The 18,830-nt window shown below is 36.8% G+C and overlaps 4 protein-coding genes, 2 non-coding genes and 1 pseudogene across 6 annotated transcripts; 4 read left to right on the top strand and 3 right to left on the bottom strand.

The window, feature by feature from the left end:
• Positions 1 to 1,205: 1,205 nt before the first annotated feature.
• On the top strand, positions 1,206 to 2,073 carry LOC120015900 (ent-kaurenoic acid oxidase 2-like). Its single transcript, XM_038868399.1, has 2 exons — positions 1,206 to 1,461; positions 1,590 to 2,073. The coding sequence occupies exons 1-2, from the start codon at positions 1,220 to 1,222 to the stop codon at positions 1,765 to 1,767; spliced, it is 420 nt and encodes a 139-aa protein (XP_038724327.1). The 5' UTR covers positions 1,206 to 1,219; the 3' UTR covers positions 1,768 to 2,073.
• A 471-nt stretch (positions 2,074 to 2,544) lies between these two features.
• LOC120017323 (beta-amyrin 11-oxidase-like) lies at positions 2,545 to 3,909 on the top strand. The gene is made up of 6 exons (XM_038870500.1): positions 2,545 to 2,808; positions 2,931 to 3,020; positions 3,110 to 3,188; positions 3,280 to 3,386; positions 3,480 to 3,598; positions 3,711 to 3,909. The coding sequence occupies exons 1-6, from the start codon at positions 2,599 to 2,601 to the stop codon at positions 3,907 to 3,909; spliced, it is 804 nt and encodes a 267-aa protein (XP_038726428.1). The 5' UTR covers positions 2,545 to 2,598.
• A 609-nt stretch (positions 3,910 to 4,518) lies between these two features.
• Positions 4,519 to 7,703, bottom strand: LOC120016005 (tubulin alpha-3 chain-like). Its single transcript, XM_038868543.1, has 5 exons — positions 7,488 to 7,703; positions 6,503 to 6,717; positions 6,214 to 6,413; positions 5,399 to 5,907; positions 4,519 to 5,031 (listed from the first exon to the last, which is right to left on the bottom strand). The coding sequence occupies exons 1-5, from the start codon at positions 7,598 to 7,600 to the stop codon at positions 4,719 to 4,721; spliced, it is 1,350 nt and encodes a 449-aa protein (XP_038724471.1). The 5' UTR covers positions 7,601 to 7,703; the 3' UTR covers positions 4,519 to 4,718.
• Positions 7,704 to 8,165: 462 nt separating this feature from the next.
• On the top strand, positions 8,166 to 12,006 carry LOC120015939 (5'-adenylylsulfate reductase-like 5). Its single transcript, XM_038868454.1, has 4 exons — positions 8,166 to 8,507; positions 9,702 to 9,883; positions 10,909 to 11,033; positions 11,246 to 12,006. The coding sequence occupies exons 1-4, from the start codon at positions 8,340 to 8,342 to the stop codon at positions 11,668 to 11,670; spliced, it is 900 nt and encodes a 299-aa protein (XP_038724382.1). The 5' UTR covers positions 8,166 to 8,339; the 3' UTR covers positions 11,671 to 12,006.
• A 701-nt stretch (positions 12,007 to 12,707) lies between these two features.
• On the top strand, positions 12,708 to 14,523 carry LOC120017205 (annotated as a pseudogene).
• A 1,298-nt stretch (positions 14,524 to 15,821) lies between these two features.
• Positions 15,822 to 15,975, bottom strand: LOC119980189. Its single transcript, XR_005463825.1, has one exon. It is a non-coding gene; the product is annotated as a small nucleolar RNA snoR138 (small nucleolar RNA).
• Positions 15,976 to 16,078: 103 nt separating this feature from the next.
• Positions 16,079 to 16,207, bottom strand: LOC119980180. The gene has a single exon (XR_005463816.1). It is a non-coding gene; the product is annotated as a small nucleolar RNA U19 (small nucleolar RNA).
• Between the last annotated feature and the right edge of the window lie 2,623 nt (positions 16,208 to 18,830).

The following is an 18,830-nucleotide window of genomic DNA, read 5'->3' as shown; positions in this document are numbered from 1 at the left end:
CTATTAAATTTTTTTTTAAAGGAGGGGCGGCCTCCCACCCTTGGCAAAGGGTGGTTCCGCCCCCACTGGTCAAAGACGAAAGATTGAATGTCCAGTTAAAAGCATGAAATTATACACTATTGACTAACTAACTTCAAATAAAAAATAACCCACAAGCCCATGAAAAATATAGGTGAGCTCATGCCTCCAGAGAATGAATCATGATAGGAGAGCAAATCCATCCAAGTTGCCCAAAAGATTACTTATATATATAATCGATGATATAGAGTATTGTATACACAATCTACCTAGTATCTTTCTCTATAATTTTCAATTGAAAAATGGCTTAATCCCCTTGGAAAATATGGTGCAAAAAATATAATTTATTAATTGTCAATATTTTGCATGTTCATATGTTATTTGTTTGACCACTACATCTACATGGGCTTTGTCATCACATCGTCGCTCCATAGACTATTCAATCCTCTTAGCTTATATAAATAAATAATATCAGTACTTATCAGTTGACATCACTCTATTATCTAGTATCAATCATTCATTAGGTTTTCACTTTCTTATTAATTTGACACTAATTACTTTTTGTTAAGCAAACTAATAAATATCAAAGAAAAACAATGCCAATTATTAATTTCCCGTATTTCATGAATTTTGTACAAGTATTGAGGAATTTGGAGGATGCAACTCCCCATGGAAAAGTTACAACCCCCAGGAGGGTGTCTCTTTCCACAAGTTCTTGCAAGAACAAACAAAACAAATAAGTAGAATCCCTCAAAGTCCGTAAAGGATTGCATTTACTCTGTGGTACTAAGGTATGCTCCTTAATTGTGACATATCTTTGACTAGTACAAGCATTTTAATTTTTGCATGTTAGTCAAATATTATTTTTGTTCATATTTGATGCATAACATTAAATTACAATACACCACAAGCGATATTTATTGAATATATGGACATTAAGTTCTTGTCAAAGATCACTTGAAAGAGATAAGATTCATGGTCTTTTACCAAGTAGCCAGTCAATATATAACAAGGTTCTGATAGGGATGCGCCACTTTTTTCTTCGCATGGTTGCCCAAAACAATGGGCCCCATACCTAAGTCAACTTAGGCAAAAATTCATGCAGGCATCCGTATCTGAGCATTTGTGTATATATACATGTATATATGCTCCATTTTCTATTGTAAGTGAAAGAGAGAAACATTTACAAGTAGTAGCAGTGATGGAGTTGAACATGATAGGATTAGCTAGCACAGTGATTGCAGTTGCAGCTGGAGCTTATTTTCTCCTTTTTGGGGTTATATGGAATTTCAATGAATGGTATTTCTGTTCTGTAAAGAAGAAATTCAAGAGCCCTCTCCCTCCTGGAGATATGGGATGGCCTGTGTTTGGAAACATGAAGACTTACTTGAATGCTTACAAAAATCAAGACCCAGACTCCTACACCTTCAACCTCATTAAAAGGTACGTACGTGTGCATGTCGATGTTTGAATCTCATATCGGTTTTAAGTACAAGAATTTTAAGTGGTTAAAATACATAAATTGAGAACTCGGAACTTATTTGTTCTGGGTTTTGGTTTTAGACTTTTAGGTATGGAGAAACAGGAGTCTACAAGGCACACTTGTTCGGGAAACCGCACGCGGTGGTCATTACGCCTGAAACGAGCAGGACAGTATTGGTAGATGAAGAAAAGTTCAAACTTGGGTATCCAAGTCTTATAGAACGTGCAGGCCGGGAGGAAATTACTGCTCTGCGTCGCTGGCAATGAACACAAGCGTCTACGTAAGCTAGCCTCGTCCCCGATTAATGGGTTCGAACCATTATCGTTGTATATTGGGCTCATTGAGGAGGCCGTGACGGTTAATTTGGAAAAATGGGTAAACAAGGATAAACCTGTTGAGCTCATTCATGAACTTGTTGGGAATACTTTTAGGGTTATAACAAACATTTTCTTTGGACCTGGAGGACATGAAAAGTTTGGTCATATGAAAAGCTTGTTTGCTGATGTCGTTAATGGATTGTATGTGGTCGGTATCAATCTTCCTGGCTTCGCATATCATAAGGCCTTCAAGGTATTTACTTTGTCACTTGTGGTGTCAGAGTAATTTGGTCTAGTTAGATATAACATCTACTTTACTTGTTCGGTCTAATATAACCTAACCCACAAATACGGAGGAGTGTTAAAAGATAGAATCCCACATCGATTAGAATAGACATAAGTCTACTGAGTGGTATATATAACTAATTAAGCACACCTTTAACAATTAACTAGGCATTTTCTTAGGTTGAGTGAGTTGGGCTTAATCCACTTCCTCGGCTTGGGAGGAACAAACCGATGAGGGTAATCCGATGATTCTGATGCATCCACGAGAACTAGAACCTCAAAACAAATAATATAATTGGTTGTTTGGGGGATTTTTGGGGTGTGAATTTCTGACAACTTGTAGACTTGTATGCAAAAAATCGACCTACCCTTTATTTTAATGAGAACTATACTATACAAACTTATCCTTTGAACATCCGACATAATTAATTATAATTATAGGCACGTTGAAAGATCGTGAGCGTCGTGGACGATGCGACTGAGGAGACGAGGAAGATGAACAAAGATGGCAAGTCGAAGGAGAAGAGTAGCATGTTGGATTTCTTGCTAGAAGTGGAAGATGAAGACGGTGAGAAATTCGACAATGAAAGTATCATTGATTTACTAGCCGGAATTGTTTTTGCTGGCCATGAAAGCTCTGCATTTGCAACCATGTGGGTGCTGTTATACCTTCGCCAGAATCCACAAGTCGCTCAAAAAGTTAAGGTAAAGAATTAATTAATTAAAATATTTAATTTCCCTACATAACCCTAATTTATTTTCATGATTTCACGTATGACCTATTGAATTAATCACTTACTGAATTAATATAACATATATATATATAGGAGGAACAAGAGGAAATTGTGAACAACAGACCACCCACACAAAAAGGATTGTCAATGAAGGAAATTAAACAAATGAATTACACCGTAAAGGTATGCACTTGTTTACATGATTTTCATCTATTAACCATCAGGAAATCAATCTAGTAAGTTTCGTAATGTAATTTTAATTTTCTAAACAGGCAGTTAATGAAACATTAAGGAAGGCTAATCTCGGATTCGGAGTCTTTAGAGAAGCAACCGAAGATACTGAGATTAATGGTTAGTCACTGTGTCCGATGACTATATATATTTTGTTAACCTAATATTTTCTTCTGATTATATATGTATATATGTGTGTGTGTGTGTGCAGGATATGCCATACCAAAAGGATGGAAAATTCTTGTGATGCAGAGACATATACACATGGATTCTCAAATCCATCCAAACCCTAAAGCATATGATCCTTCAAGATTTGATGTAAGTATATATATTGTGTGTGTCTGTGTGTGTGTCTCTCTATATATATATATAACTTATTTTTAATTCAAATTGAAAACATGATTAATGCAGAATCCAAAAGCCGCTGGGACTTTCTTTCCATTTGCATTAGGAGTGAGGACTTGCCCTGGAAGTGATTTTGCAAGGCTTCAGATTTATATTTTCGTCCATTACTTTTACCTAAACTACAAGTAAGTATGTGTGTGTGTCTGTGTGAGTATATATATAATTAAATCTATATATTTTGAAATAGTTATATGTCTTAATATATAATACAAATAAAAATGTGTCTTAATTTTGCAGGATTGAAGTAATTAATCCAGACTGCAAAATAAATTACTTTCCAATTCCATTACCTAAAGACAACTGTCTTGCCAAAATCATCAAGCTCTCGAGTGACTTCCTTAAGTCCATATGTAAGATATTTTCCCCAGTTATCCCAGTTGCTGAGGTGTATGTACAGAATTTAATGTGCATGTGGAGCTCATCACCTGCACATTAATATGCTAGGATCTTTATCTTTTTCATCCCAAGTCTGCCTTTAATTTAATGTACAGTAATATATTATCATTATGACTATGAATGTCTTATAAACTTTGTAATATATTTTGTTTTGTGGAATAATCACTCCCACACTTAGTGGGTCAATATTATGTCCTTTACTTTTCTGCATAAATTTTAGTTTCAATCATGTAAGATATTTTTCTGAGTTGTATGAGAATATTATTTGTGTGTAGTTGTATACAAATTACAAACAAACATATCCGATCTTCTTATATATATTCACAAGTGTGATGGATTGTTGGGGGTATTGAGACGTGTGCTAGAATATATATATATATATTGCACATCTGTTATCATTTGTGGAGTGGGGTTTGTGTCTGTTGAACTGTTGGCAATTTGACTTTCCAATCGGCTTTGGGAGACTTTTCCCAGTCCGGAGTTTCTGATGTCCTCCGACGATGACTTCAGCCGTTCAGCGACACCAACACCATATGTCAGTGGTAAAAGTGCTTTTCTCTGGCTTTTTGTGAGTTTCAGAGAAGGAAGGGAAAGAGTCTGGGAGCTTTGGGGCTAGGGTGAGGCTGTTGAGGAGCATGAGCTTGACAAGTAATTGGTAGTCCCAACCGGGATCGCACTTTTGCTACTCATACCATGACAAGACAAACATAGTCTACTTCCAAGACAAAATAAACAACTGTTACTACAAATCCACAATGTAAAAGACCAACAGTTTAAAGACCACATTAAATTGGAAAAAAAAAGATTATGACAAACATTAGACAGCTGCCGATGCATCAACATAGATTTTCAGTAATCTTCCCCTTCATCTTCGTCATCAACGCCTTCTGCCCCGACTTCCTCGTAGTCTTTCTCAAGAGCAGCGAGATCCTCACGAGCTTCGGAGAACTCACCTTCTTCCATACCTTCACCTACATACCAGTGGACAAATGCCCGCTTGGAATACATCAGATCAAATTTGTGGTCGATACGGGAGAATACCTCCGCCACAGCTGTATTGTTGCTTATCATGCAGACTGCACGCTGTACCTTGGCGAGATCACCCCCGGGCACAACTGCTGGTGGCTCGTAGTTGATACCACACTTGAAACCAGTTGGGCACCTGAAGATGTACACACATAACCAATTAACCATCATTCACGTTGCAACGGATCACAACATTAATTTGTAAGTAACAAATCCATCTCTCTTCTTTGTAACTTTTCATGAGCTTTGGAGAACTCATGAAAACGAAAAAATTACCGCTAATAGCTTACTTTGGATAAGTAAGTTAATCAAAAGAAAAAGAACCATAGCTTCAAAAACAACTGCAATTTGCAACCATTTGGTGACAATGGAAGTGGGGTTTTGGTGGTGTTGGGAAGATGGAGGCAGGGTAGGGGGATGGGAATTTCCCTTCCATGTATCCTAGGGTACATGTTTCACAAATTAATTTCTTTCATGAAAAAATGAATAGAAAGTCAACTCACCAGTCAACAAATTGAACCGTTCGCTTTGTCTTGATGGTAGCAACTGCAGCATTAACATCCTTGGGGACAACATCTCCACGATACATCAAACAGCAAGCCATGTACTTTCCATGTCGTGGATCACATTTGGCCATCATACTTGAGGGTTCAAACACAGCACTTGTAATCTCAGGGACTGATAATTGCTCGTGGTAAGCCTTTGCAGCTGAGATTACAGGCGCATAGGATGAAAGCATGAAGTGGATACGAGGATATGGTACAAGGTTAGTTTGGAACTCTGTAATGTCCACGTTAATAGCACCATCAAACCTCAACGAAGTGGTCAAAGAAGAGATAATTTGGGATATTAGGCGGTTTAAATTGGTGTAAGTTGGCCTTTCAATGTCTAAGGATTTCCTGCAGATATCATAAATAGCTTCATTGTCAAGAAGCACTGCCACATCTGTGTGCTCAAGAAGGGAATGAGTCGAGAGCACACTATTGTATGGTTCCACAACTGCAGTAGAAACCTGCATGATCAAGTAAATGTGACTAAGAGAATATCATACCAGAAATTTTGATCCAAGAAAACGCTAACTTTTGGTACAAGTAGAAATACACAAACAGATGCATTAATAAGAGCCGCTCAATTTTTTCTTTCTTAACAGCGTCCCCAAACTTTCCATCAAGTTTGGCTTGTACTCTAACTTCAGTCACCCCCATTTACCTTATCCTCAAATTTAATGTTCCACTATTATTAGCAGCCAGCCAGCCATATCAACATATCTACCTTTTCACATCTTTTATACTTTTACTCAAGGACTTTATGTACATACCTGAGGAGAAGGATAAATTGTAAAACCAAGCTTGGATTTCTTCCCATAATCCACAGACAGTCGTTCCAAGAGCAGTGAGCCCAAACCAGAACCGGTGCCACCTCCTACAGCATTTAATACCAGAAATCCTTGCAGCCCAGTGCAATTGTCTGCTAATTTCCTCACTCGGTCAAGGCATAAATCAACAATTTCTCGCCCAACTGCAGCACACAAGACCAATACAGTAAGTTAATACAAAAGATGATTATATAAAGATTGTCATTTCCACTGCAGGGCCACTGCAATTTACCAGTATAGTGGCCTCGTGCAAAATTGTTGGCAGCATCTTCCTTGCCGGAAATAAGTTGTTCAGGATGGAAAAGTTGTCTATAAGTCCCAGTTCGAACTTCATCAATGACAGTGGGTTCAAGATCAACAAACACAGCTCTAGGCACATGCTTGCCAGATCCTGTCTCGCTAAAGAAGGTATTAAAAGCATCTCCATCAACACCCACTGAGGTATCACTGCAATAGAATGTAGGAAAAACAACATTAAGTTTAACAGAAGGAACTATCTGAAAGCACGCAACCATTATCCTTGTATGGACAAATCAAGCATAAAATACATATCTCAATCAATCTATTTGTGCAGCACTGCCACTTGCATAGACTGTACAGTAAACAGACTTACACGATATCAAAAATCACTTTGCTGCCTGAAACTAACAAGTATCCCTTCACTATCAAACAACAAGGGTTAATGGTTCTTCTTAAAGGGCAATGTCTGGGGATAAATAGGTAGCTGTCCAACTGACGCTCAAGAAATCAATTTTGCTTTTGGCATAATATGCTCAAACCGACCAAAATTAATAGAAAATTTTGACAGGGGACCTGAACAACTTGGCTACATTTGAAACAGTTTCTAATCCAACAACCCCTTGTTCAGTCCTAAACAATCAAAGTGATTTCTTGAACCCCAAATACCAAACAGAAATCAGTCCTGTGCCATAAATGACAAAGCATTTATTTTTGGCAGGCCAAGCATTAATACTTCATCCAAATGCTTTTCTATTCTCATTCACAATACTGAAACAAACCAAAAATTCAAATCAGGCCCATCAACACAGATCACTCTCACTCTTGTCAACAGATTTGCAAAATAGAGCAAAACCCACTTTATCCTTTTAGAAACACCAAAATCATCAGAACAAAAAATCCCAGCACCAAAATCAGACCAACCAAAAAAACCCTAATTCTAAAAATGGAAGCTTTAGACACAAAAGTAGCATAATTACCTAGGCATCATCCCATCAGGATGAATTCCATGTTCAAGGCAATAAAGCTCCCAGCAAGCATTCCCGACCTGAATACCAGCCTGCCCAATGTGTATGCTGATTATCTCCCTCATCTTTCCTCACCGTCTCTACGTCTTCCGCTTACTCTCTTGAAATATCTGAAGATAGTGGCTGTGGAGCAGCGAAGAGAAAAAATCAAAACTCAAAAAGTGAAAATTTGAGAGGGAGACTGGCTAGCAGTAGTAGTTGGAAAAATTTATTATTGTCGCATTGTGGGGCCCGCCACCGACCTCCAACTCTAATTTGGGCTTTGTGCAGTTCGGTTTTGCCGTTTAGTCTGGCCCAATCACCTGGCCCGACCCTTCTAGGCTTCGATTATATATAATATAATAGTATATTCCCCACTCCCCAGAAACATAATAGAGAATTACGAATTACATTTAAATTGGGCTTGGGCCTTTGTTCAAACTCTGTGGTTGGAACTGGATAGAGGTATAAGGCCCAACCAATTGTTTAGGCCTTTTTCTCAGTTTTAGCCTTTTTTAGGCTGGCTAAAGTAAATAGTAATCTTAATAATTAAAGTTAATATATATAATTTATATTTTTCAATAAAGTAAAATAACAGGCTAATCTCGTAGTTTAAAAGAAAGGATATATGAAAGATGTGCTTTCTTCTTCTAATTTCATTCGTGGATATGAATAAATAAATATTTACTATTTATCCTTTTTCGCTGTAATCAGGTTCTGTTAATTCCTCCTTCTCCTCCTTCATCCTTGGAATTTTTGCTCCCGTTCCGATTTTACCCTTGCCGTCTTTGCAAATTCTCTCACCGGGTCGTGTTCACCTCTCTAATGGCCTGCTTCTGTACAAGATATCTTATCGTCCTCTGGATCGCCGCCTTATTTTCGTTTCCTTTAGCGTCCTCGTCGCCGTCGACGTGCCTTCGTGAATCTGGTTTGTTTATCTACGATCTACAATCTCTGTGCCCTCGCTCGATCTCCCCAAATCCACCGCACGAGGTATGTTTTTTTGTTAATTTGATTGCTGTGGTTTGATCGGCGGTTCATTTCTTGTTTCTTATCATGTTTGATTTCTTGTTGATTTGATTTGTGTTTGTTTGATGAAATTTATGGCAAAGAACCTAGGAGGAAAAAAGGTGGATGTATCTTGTTTGAGAACTTTGATTTTATTATTTTCTAGAAGCTTTGAATTGAAGTATTAGGCAACTATTGGTTCTTCAAATTTGTATTTAGGACGCGAGGTAGGGTTTGGCTCTTTACACTCAAGAGGTTATCATGGACAAATTAGGTAGCTTGTGAAGAGATGGTGGGGAAGTTACTTTTCATGTGAATGTCACAATGTTTTCATGTGAATGTCACAATGTTCTGCACTGCATGGGTTAGGCTGTATTTACAGGTTTTTGGCGTGAGACTCTTGTGATCAAATGCATGGTGAAGAACGAAATAAAAATGATACTCCAACTGTAGGAGACTTCATTGAAACATTGATCTGTGGATACTTGAGGATAGGAATGGCATTCAAGTCACTCTTTTATGGGTAGCTAATTTTATTTACAGTTTCATGTGATTTACGTAAAAATGATGAAAATTTCAGCAGTTATGTGTTATTAGTAATCTGAAGTATCATAATTTAGTAATTACAAGGACTTCGATATTTGTATGTGCATGCTGTTTCCGCCACCCCCGAATTTGCTGAAGAAAGAACTATATGATAAGGAATCTTTACAAGCTTCTACTGATTGGATATTGTTGCTGGTATTTTAATTTAGTTAGGAAAAAAGGTGTTATGTTTTACACCCGCATCAATCAAGACAAAATATTGTAAGACATTTTAAAAATTAGAAGCAGAATTTTCAGACTAGGTTCTTCAGTTGTCCATTACCCAATCTTTGCTAGTTCAATGACTCTAATACCTTGAAATAAATTGTATAAAGTGGACCCCTAAAGAAGCTCCCAATTTTTCTTACTCACCACCTTGTGTCATAGTAAATAAAGTGATCATGTGCTTCAGATAGACTTCTCATGCGGTTTTATTTAATCAACTCGCTTCAGCTGGACATGCTCACACACACACGCATGCATATTTTGTCAAATTTTGTATATTTTTGAAATTTTCTTCCTTGGCATATAAGATATTGATAGATTTGAACACTTTGTTGGAACTTAGTTATATATCTCATTTTCCATTTGTAGATGGATGGAAACTTCCTTGACAGAACTTTGACTTCCAAACAGAGGAATGCTTATGCCTCTGTTCTCTTCTATGCCTCCTGGTGTCCATTTTCACGCCAAATGCGCTTGAAATTTGAAAAGCTCAGTTTTATGTTTCCTCAGATTGAACATTTAGCAGTTGAAGAATCTTCAGCCTTGCCAAGGTGTGTTGCTATTGATTTAATATGCTTCAAGTATTTAATATACTTCAAGGACTAAACTAAAAAGTACAAATTATTGTCCCTGTTCTCTCCACTCTATGGATCATATAAAATTTGATGGACCTCAACTAGGACTTGCCCTTGAGTTAATTTTTGTCTAGACAGTGAGAATTGTATTTTTAGTCATACTATTGTCTTACTCGATATAACTTAATTTGATTGACCAAAGATGTGCGACTTTGTTGCTGTTAAGATGATGTTATCATGCTTTTGATAATTTTTGATCCATTGAACGTCGTGAACAATTGTGCTTAGCATCCTTTGGAGAGACTTGTTTGTTGCCCTCGTGTGTCATTGTACATTTTTCCTCACTTTGGACGGGTCTGGACTCTGGAAAGTGATGTTGCTCAAGTCTTTACTTTTATGAAGTTGGTTTCTGTAACGACCCACGCCTCCACCCATGTCATACTTTGTCCGCTTTGGGCCCAGCCACACTGGGACTCACAGGCCCACACGGATTTTTTTGCCCAGGAGGTCGCTCATCCCAATATTGTTCTCGCAGAAGCACGCTTAACTGCGAAGTTCCATGGGATCTGGTGCATCTCCTCCAAGGAAAACTGGTTGTGACATGTTTCGAAACTTGGCCCTGTATATTTTGCACTTCACCGATCTCTCTGGGCGATGTGAGATTTATAAAAGCTGCATCCCACAAGGTAGCAAGATAGGGCGATAGGCATCTTTAGCCCCCACACACATGCACACCAGGCCCCCACACTCTCACCTTCTTAAGCCGTGAGTCCCACAAGTTCAACCCAGAGAACCTGCTCCAACTGTAACGACCCAAACCTCCACCCATGTCACACTTATGTCAATTCTTCTGTTCTAGACTTCTATGAAGCAGATTCTTTGTTTCTCCTAACTGAATGCATTCCTTTTTCAGCAATATGGTTTGTGATGATTATTGTATGTTGAATGATTCTTTTTTGGCTGTGTTTCATGTTCTCTCACATCCTTGCTACGTGTGACAGCATATTTTCAAGATATGGAATCCATAGCCTGCCTGCAATATTACTGGTGAACCAGACATCAAAGATTCGGTACCATGGTTTAAAAAATCTTCCATCACTTGTACAGTTTTATGAAAGAACCACAGGTAATTGGTTGTTCTGTATAATCAGCAGTTCTATGTCCCACTGACCATTCTATAAATGACTTCTTCATGCATAAATTTTATGATGTCCCTATTTCAAGTAATTTTGTCTGTATGTTGTTGGTCAATCTTACTGTTTTTAACATAGCCTGTTAGATTTCTGGTTTGCTTGGTTGGTTGCTGCTATTGTTAATGTATTGTGTTTTATGATTCAGGACTGAAACCAGTTCAATATTATACTGAAGATGAGCCAGCTAGTTTCGAGGAGGATGAACAATTCATAATGCAGACATGGATTAGCTCCTCCTTGGGGGATATGATAAAAAGGGAGCCCTACGTAGTTCTGGCTACATTGTTCATATGCTTGAGGTTGCTTCTGTATATTTTCACCAAAGTGGTATCACATCTCAAAGCTTTCTGCATCTCGTATGCTCCACATTTGAATTTGGGAATATTTGGTGAGACCAGTCAGTTGTTTGGTCGTGTTCTTGACATGATTGATGTGAGAAGGATTTGGACAAAGTTTGGATTATGCAAGACTAGGAACTTCCATCAAGGTGCAAAGAATGCACGTGTCTGGGCTTCGTCCCTTGCATCTGTTTCTTTGGGTGAATCTTCATCAGGTAGATCATCATCCTAGAGTGTAACTCTGTTTGTTCAGAAGGTCAGCTTGAGGGTATTAAGATGCTCACTTATCTGATGAATGTATCACAAATTGCTCTAATGCACCTGAACAGGCAATCTCTCTATCATCAGATATTACACTCATCTCATGGTAACTTTTAGCGATCATAGATAGGTGAAGCTGTTATCCTTTGTTTGAGTTGGGTCCTTTTTTTTTTTTATAATTTCGGGAGGAATGAAGCGACTAGCGAGCATGTAAATTTTAGGACAGCTTTCCATTTTGTGTATAATAGGTTGTTACTTTGAGGAACATGTACACTTTCTTCATCAGTAAAATACTGAAATGCAAGCATATTAATTTTTCTCTCTTTTCCTCACCACCCCCCCCCCCCCCCCCAAAAAAAAAAAGAGGAATATACTAGTAAGGACTCTGTAAACATGGCCTAAATGATCTTTTTATGTGATATCCGGCCCTTTGAAAACTTCTTTTACTTTCCTCTTTTGTCCTGGGAATCTGTGATCTTGATGATGTTTCCCTTATTTTTGCTTTCCACTGATTGTCACTGACTCACTGTTGCCGGCGAAAAAGGTCGTGTGATTAAGCTCCTGGACTACTTTAGCTCACCATACAAGCATGAAAGTAGGTCCTGATGATACCATTTTGAAATTTTGACGAAACAAATTAGGTAGCAGTCATATATCTGTCATGTCCAAAGGTCCTATGTAGCTTTTCTTTCTTTTGATTCTGTTATGTGGCCCTCAGCAAGAATTTCCAGCAATGTGGGTTTGCTTTATTTCTTTTCCTTTTTTTTTTGTGGGGAGAATAGATGGGTTTCTGGATAATTGAGAGTAGTAGTTCTCATTCAATAATTTGAAGGTATGGAACAAATTGTTCATAAAAACCCTTATGAGCCTTCTCTCAAGGAATCTACACTCAAAAAATGTTCATAGAAAGATCCAAATGAGGAACCTTTACATATACATTGTTCTTATTTTGCATTTATACTGTTATGGATGGGTTCATAACTTCATATCCATCCAGAAGTTAACAATATAGTAATCAAACTTGATGCACAGTCCAAGCATCAAAACCCCAATTGAAAATTTGAAAAAGAAAAATCAAAGGAAAACCTATCAAACTAGGGATTCTAAAAAAGGGGGACCCATAATTGGACCACTCTTTTCATTTGTCAGCTTCATGGATAAGCGTAAAGCTCTCCCTCAATTTCCTGACAAAAGGAGCCAAAGGACACCATGGTTGAGGAGGCGATGGTGGTGGGGGTCGCTGCTTTGCAAAACTAAGTGCCAAGAAAATTCCACATAATGTTCCAGGAACAGCACACCTTCTTTGATTCCAATAATTCATCACTTCTCAAATCACACACCCTTTATATTTCATTTCATTTCATTTCATTCCTCTCTCTTTGATCCAATTCATCAATGCCCACTTGAAAAAAAAAAATGGATCTTGATGAGTGGGAAATTCTTCCTAGAGATGGATTCATTGATTACCACCATGAAAAAGAGGAAGAAGAAGAAGGGGAGAGAAAAAATTTCGGTATTTCAAGTCCAAGAAGTGTATTCAAGATGAATCACTTCACTTATCCTTCACCACCACCACCAAGAACAGGAAGTCCAGGGTTCCTGCCTAACCAACATCTTGTTCCAGTTGAAATTCAATTGGAACCCAAAATTGGCAAGGACCCAGAAGCTGAATTGATCAAAGAAGTCATTAGGGTACCTACTGATACTAGTATTGTATCATCTGCAACCACTGAGAAGGTCAAAGATTCTTACTTGGATGAGGTTGCTCAAGTTTTCTTCAAGAAATTGAAGGAAAATAAATTTGTCGACATGAAAACTTACTCCCCCAATGCCAGTTCTAGGGGGGTCCTGCCTCAAATTGATGCTGGTGCATTCAATTTTGAGGACAGAAGTGAAACCATGGAGATCGTTACTTCTCCAAGAAAAAAAGTTGAAAATGATATGGAGATGATGAACAAGAAGAGAGAAATTGATGGGGATAACAGTGAGGTCACTTGGGAGGAGAATAGTAGTGGTGGATTGAACATATGGAAGTGGAGCTTAAATGGGATTGGAGCTATCTGTTCATTTGGTGTTGCTGCTGCTACCGTTTGTGTCATCATTATGGGGAGCCGCCAGAGAAACAAACAGCAGCAGAACCAGAAGATTAGCTTCCAGATTTACACTGATGACAAGGTTTGAAAATTCTTCAGTTGTTGAAATTTTTTGCATGCCACAAGTTTGATCTATTTCCCAATAGATCCAAAATTAAGTACTTTCTTAGCCTCAATCTATACATCAATGTTGGTCATTTCTGCAATAGAAAATTTGATTAGTATGCTTATTAGGGAACTATAATGAAAAGTTCTGAAGGTGATTTTTGGGTGGAAATTGAGCAACAGAATGCATTAGAGTAATTGCTTAAATACCACAATTTAAGGATTCTTTGTAGTGAAAGTATGGTGCATTTGTGGTTGCAGAGGATGAAGCAAGTGGTTCGCCATGCAGCCAAGTTGAATGAAGCAACGTGAAGTAAGAGGAGTTCCTCTGAACAGAGCTCAGATTACCATTGGGGGCTACCATGATGGTTTTTAGAATACTTTGCCTCTGTCAAGGTCTAAAGTCACAACTTATGTGATGGGTTTTGTACATAGGTGTTAAATATATATATAGATCATGATAGTATGTGTGATGTATTTATATATAGATTCTGAATCCTCTTTATACTTTGTTCTGTGAAATCTATGGTAATTTTATCTATAAATGGTACTCTTATGTAAGCTTGTTTTCTTTGTGGGTGCTGCATTTTGATCATAGATCCTCTGTCTAGGCACTAGAATATATGTCAATATTATTTTGTTGAAAGTAATTCATCCATCTAAGCAAATTGAAATGATTCATCTTTTTTCAGTTAGGAACTCACAAGACTGTCCAGTGACAACTAAAATTTATACATGAGAGATGTTTTGTCCTAATAACAAAAAATTGAGAGCTGAGAAGTATCATGTCATGTAAGCAGTTAGTCAGATGATTTAAAGAGCTCTTCATCACTCCAGCTTATTAATTGTGTTCCCTAGCAAACCATTTTAGTATTATCTTCCCCAACTGTAAGTGCACTTCATTACCATGACTAATGAAATCCCACCTACCAGTGCCATGAGGTATTTTATGTAAGGCAATTGAAGGAGAAGAAAATGACTGATTGAAAACCATAACCATCAACAAATGGAGATTTATTGAGCCATGACCCACTCCAGAAAGCCATATTCTTTGGGAGAATTTGCTGGGTATCAGTATGCAGTACTGGTCAAATCATGGCATCTGGACTATAAGAGAGAAGAAAATAATGGTGTACCACAATGCTTGACGTATCCGTGGGCCTTTTTGAAACAGCAACCACAACACAAAATTGTATTTGGTAATTAGTGTAATCAGTGTTTTGGTTGGTCCCTTCCCAAATTCATTGATTCTGTAACTTCATTTTCTTGTGTTTTGTGACACATTACCTGAATTAAGACATTCATACATCTAGTGTCTTCAACCTCCTCGACCACTGCAGAAATCTTGTGCATGGGTATTGTTTACCCATTCATCTTATGATTTAATTTAATTGCAAGGAATCATCAGGAACAAGAAAACTAAGCATGAAGGAATCAATTTTCTTGCCCAAAAATCACAAATAACACTTGAACAATTGAGAGAGAAGAGAATGGGTTCAATTTGGATAAAATAAAATTTTAGTATAACCAACATTTAAACTTTTGAATTGTATAAAGAAATTATTCAATATGAACACAAAACAATAAGTTGAAATGTTTTAAACAAGCATAAGACTAATAATCAAATCATAGTACTTCTGCATGTTTAAGTTCCAAAACATTATCAACTATTAATTTGGCATTTACAGCACTTTCATTCTTGCATTGGCCGCATTGAAACTATAAACAAACTAATCAATTTAATCTGCATAATTTGGGGAAACAGACAATTCTATGATAATATGTTGATAACAAAATCATAACACTAAACAATGAATATGACTACATCCCATCCATTTGTCTAACACCAAATTATTGACTTCAATTCACAGGAGCATAGCATCATCTGAAATTAACATTCAAGATAAACAACTAGAAATCAAAAGAATGTCCAAATCAATCTAAGAAAGAACACAGAGAAAGGAACAAGGAGATAAAGTTTCCTTACCCTCAAACTGATTCGGATTAATTAATATATGCCTCTGTCTGAACCAAACGGTGTAATGATTTAGTCCACCTTCTGGTAATTCTAAGGCAATACATACGCCAATATATATATATATACACACACACACACACACAAACAAACAAACAAACATATAAATAGAAAGAAAAACATAAAAATTGATTACAGGTAACTGGAGATGTCCAAGGCTGCTTGGAGGACAATTGATGGAAATTAACAAAAGAGTCCCCTCAGACAGGCCTCAATTGAGATGACACAGACGTATCACCTCAAAACTCAATATCTGCCTCCTAACTAAGCCAGATATGAAATTACACATCAACCCATCTGGCTACTCAAAGAGGCAATGCATAAAAGAGCAATCTTTGAAGCAAAGGAGACATGGATAGATGAATATGGTGGAGGTTGAAGTACAGAGAAAAATTGGGGATTTAGGGTTTCTGCTTCAGAGTTTATACTAGGTGACCTTTTCAAAATTACAATAATACCCCTAGATCTAGGTTTCAGTTCTGATGCTCAAACAGAAAACCGGTTTACTGTACTTGGCTCGTTGGTTCTAGAAAAGTGAAAAGAGACCATTTTTTGATCTGAAATGGGCCTTTACATGTGAAGTTTGATCATCCAAGGCCCAGTTTGGCCTCATGTTTAGGCCCAAAATTGAATAATCTTGTAATCTCTAGCTTTTAAGGGATTACTATTATAAATTTGATTAATTAGGATTCACAACAATTGCATTAACATAAATGAGAAATTTGAAGAAATAATAACCAAACATATATTATGTTTCCATTAATCACATGTCTCAAAGTCACAAATCAAACAAAATATTACAAATTTTGATCATAAGGATAAGTTAACAACAATATGAATCTCTTTGATCAAATTGTCAAAAAATAAATAAAGATTGTCATAGTAATAATATATACCAAAAGAGACCCCAATCCCCAAATTTTCTCCCTTCACCATCTCCAATCAACCACCCATCAAACTATATAACCACCCTTCTCAAATAAGACCTAGTAAAAATTGGTAGAACCAATCCAAATTAGTAAAGAAGCCCAAACACTAGAGGAGCAAGCGAAGCAAACATGGTGGGAACAAAGACAGTGGCATCCGAGGTAGGGCTAGGCGCCGGAGAATCCGCTGCCGCCACATTTTGGACAGCCGATGTGGCCATCAACACCACTACAATGCCCATGAATACCCTCATCTTCATTGAATCCATTCTTCAAATTTTCTTGAGCAGGAAAAATATAGCTTTTGTTGCAAAGGAAAAATAATCACAATAATGTATGTTGCATGAATTAGATAGGGATGCCTGTGGTCTTATAGGTGTTGTGGGAGATAATTAGGGGCGGACCCGACCGAAGACACCGGTGGTCCAACCACATGCGCGGGATCTTTTGGTTTATTAAGGCTTAAAGTAAAGGTGGTGCTGGCCGTTACGTTAGTTGTCGTTAGACAGGCTGGATTTGGGCTTTTTTGGTGTCGTCCAGCTGTTTGGGGCCCAAATATATTGTTGTTTTGTTTTTAGTCAAAGCTTTGAGAAGACGAATATGACCCCACATCAACGCATGTTGTTTTTAGTAAATGCCGCAAAGCTATGTTTGGTCCGGATGATCGAATTTGTTCAATCCAGATTAAACAAAGTTTGAACAAAAGTTATATGTCCAAAATCTAGGTTAAACACAAAATTTGTGTTCAATTTAAAACTGGGCCCGGATCCAAACACATGAATTTTGTTCAATTTACTTGTTCGAACCCTAACCCGGATTAAGGTATGAATATGTAAATATTTCGTCAATACGTGTTGTTGTCCCACCTGGAACCGATTTTTCGCCATCCCTAGGTTTTAGTGACGTGGGTGAGGGTAGTTATGGGATTTCAGTTTTATTTTTCTTTTGGCATATAAATATATTAATTATGAATTTTATGATATCTCGTGCGTTGTGAATTTTATGAAAACAATTCAAAAGCATCCACTACAAGTCCAACTTGTAGAATCAATACAAATCTTGATACACATAAAATATGAGATTTAAGACTGTTTTTATTTTATTTTATTTTATACAAGTATAAAATGAAAGAAAAACTCATGCATAAATGTGATGGGCTAGACTCGTTATTATGTGACCCATTTCAAACACTGACTAGGCCCACTTAAGCCAATTTAAGGCCATTTAAGCCCAAAGTTGACAGTTTATTAGGGCTTCAGAGTCAAAGTCCAAACCGAAACCTTAACCCAACTTAAACCAAGAGCGAGAACATTCACATCAATATCTATCAATCGATTTTCTATTTTACCTACTTAAATACCACATTTTCACAACTTATAGCATCTCTACTTAATAATAATTGCATCAAAGTTTTTATTCTAATCTTTACAATATTAAAATATTAGATTCCTCTTATTTTATCATTACTTATTTATATTATTTGATTTCAAGTAAAAATTAACTTATTAATAACAATATACTGTATCTCAATAAAATGTATATATATTAAACAAAACATATATTTTATAAATATATAGAATATATATTTTGTAGTTTTAGTAGAAGTCGAGACTTTTCTCTACTTTATAGATTTGTTTATATCTAATATATGTATTTGTAATGTATTTTAACTACCAACGTGAGATTAGAGATTCTAATGTGAATGTTGTGATTAAGATGTCATTTGGTTAGCAGCATATATCTTCCGAGTAATAGAAGTTTTTCTTTTGCCGATGATTCTTATGTTTGGATAGTGGAATCTTGGAATGTATAATTTCAAGGAAAGTTGAATTCCTCCTAATTGAGTAACCATCATTTCCTCCCGAAAATAGACGAATACTTACAATTCTCACTTATTTTTAATTAAATATTTATAATATCATTTTGAAAAATACATATTTTCAATAATATTTCACAATTATGTATTTTAAAT

The sequence above is a fragment of the Tripterygium wilfordii genome, chromosome 15, assembly GCF_013401445.1.
Source record: "Tripterygium wilfordii isolate XIE 37 chromosome 15, ASM1340144v1, whole genome shotgun sequence".
Classification (NCBI taxonomy): domain Eukaryota; kingdom Viridiplantae; phylum Streptophyta; class Magnoliopsida; order Celastrales; family Celastraceae; genus Tripterygium; species Tripterygium wilfordii.
The sequence above is the reverse complement of the archived record's forward strand: the minus strand, read 5'-3'. Positions and strand labels throughout refer to the sequence as shown.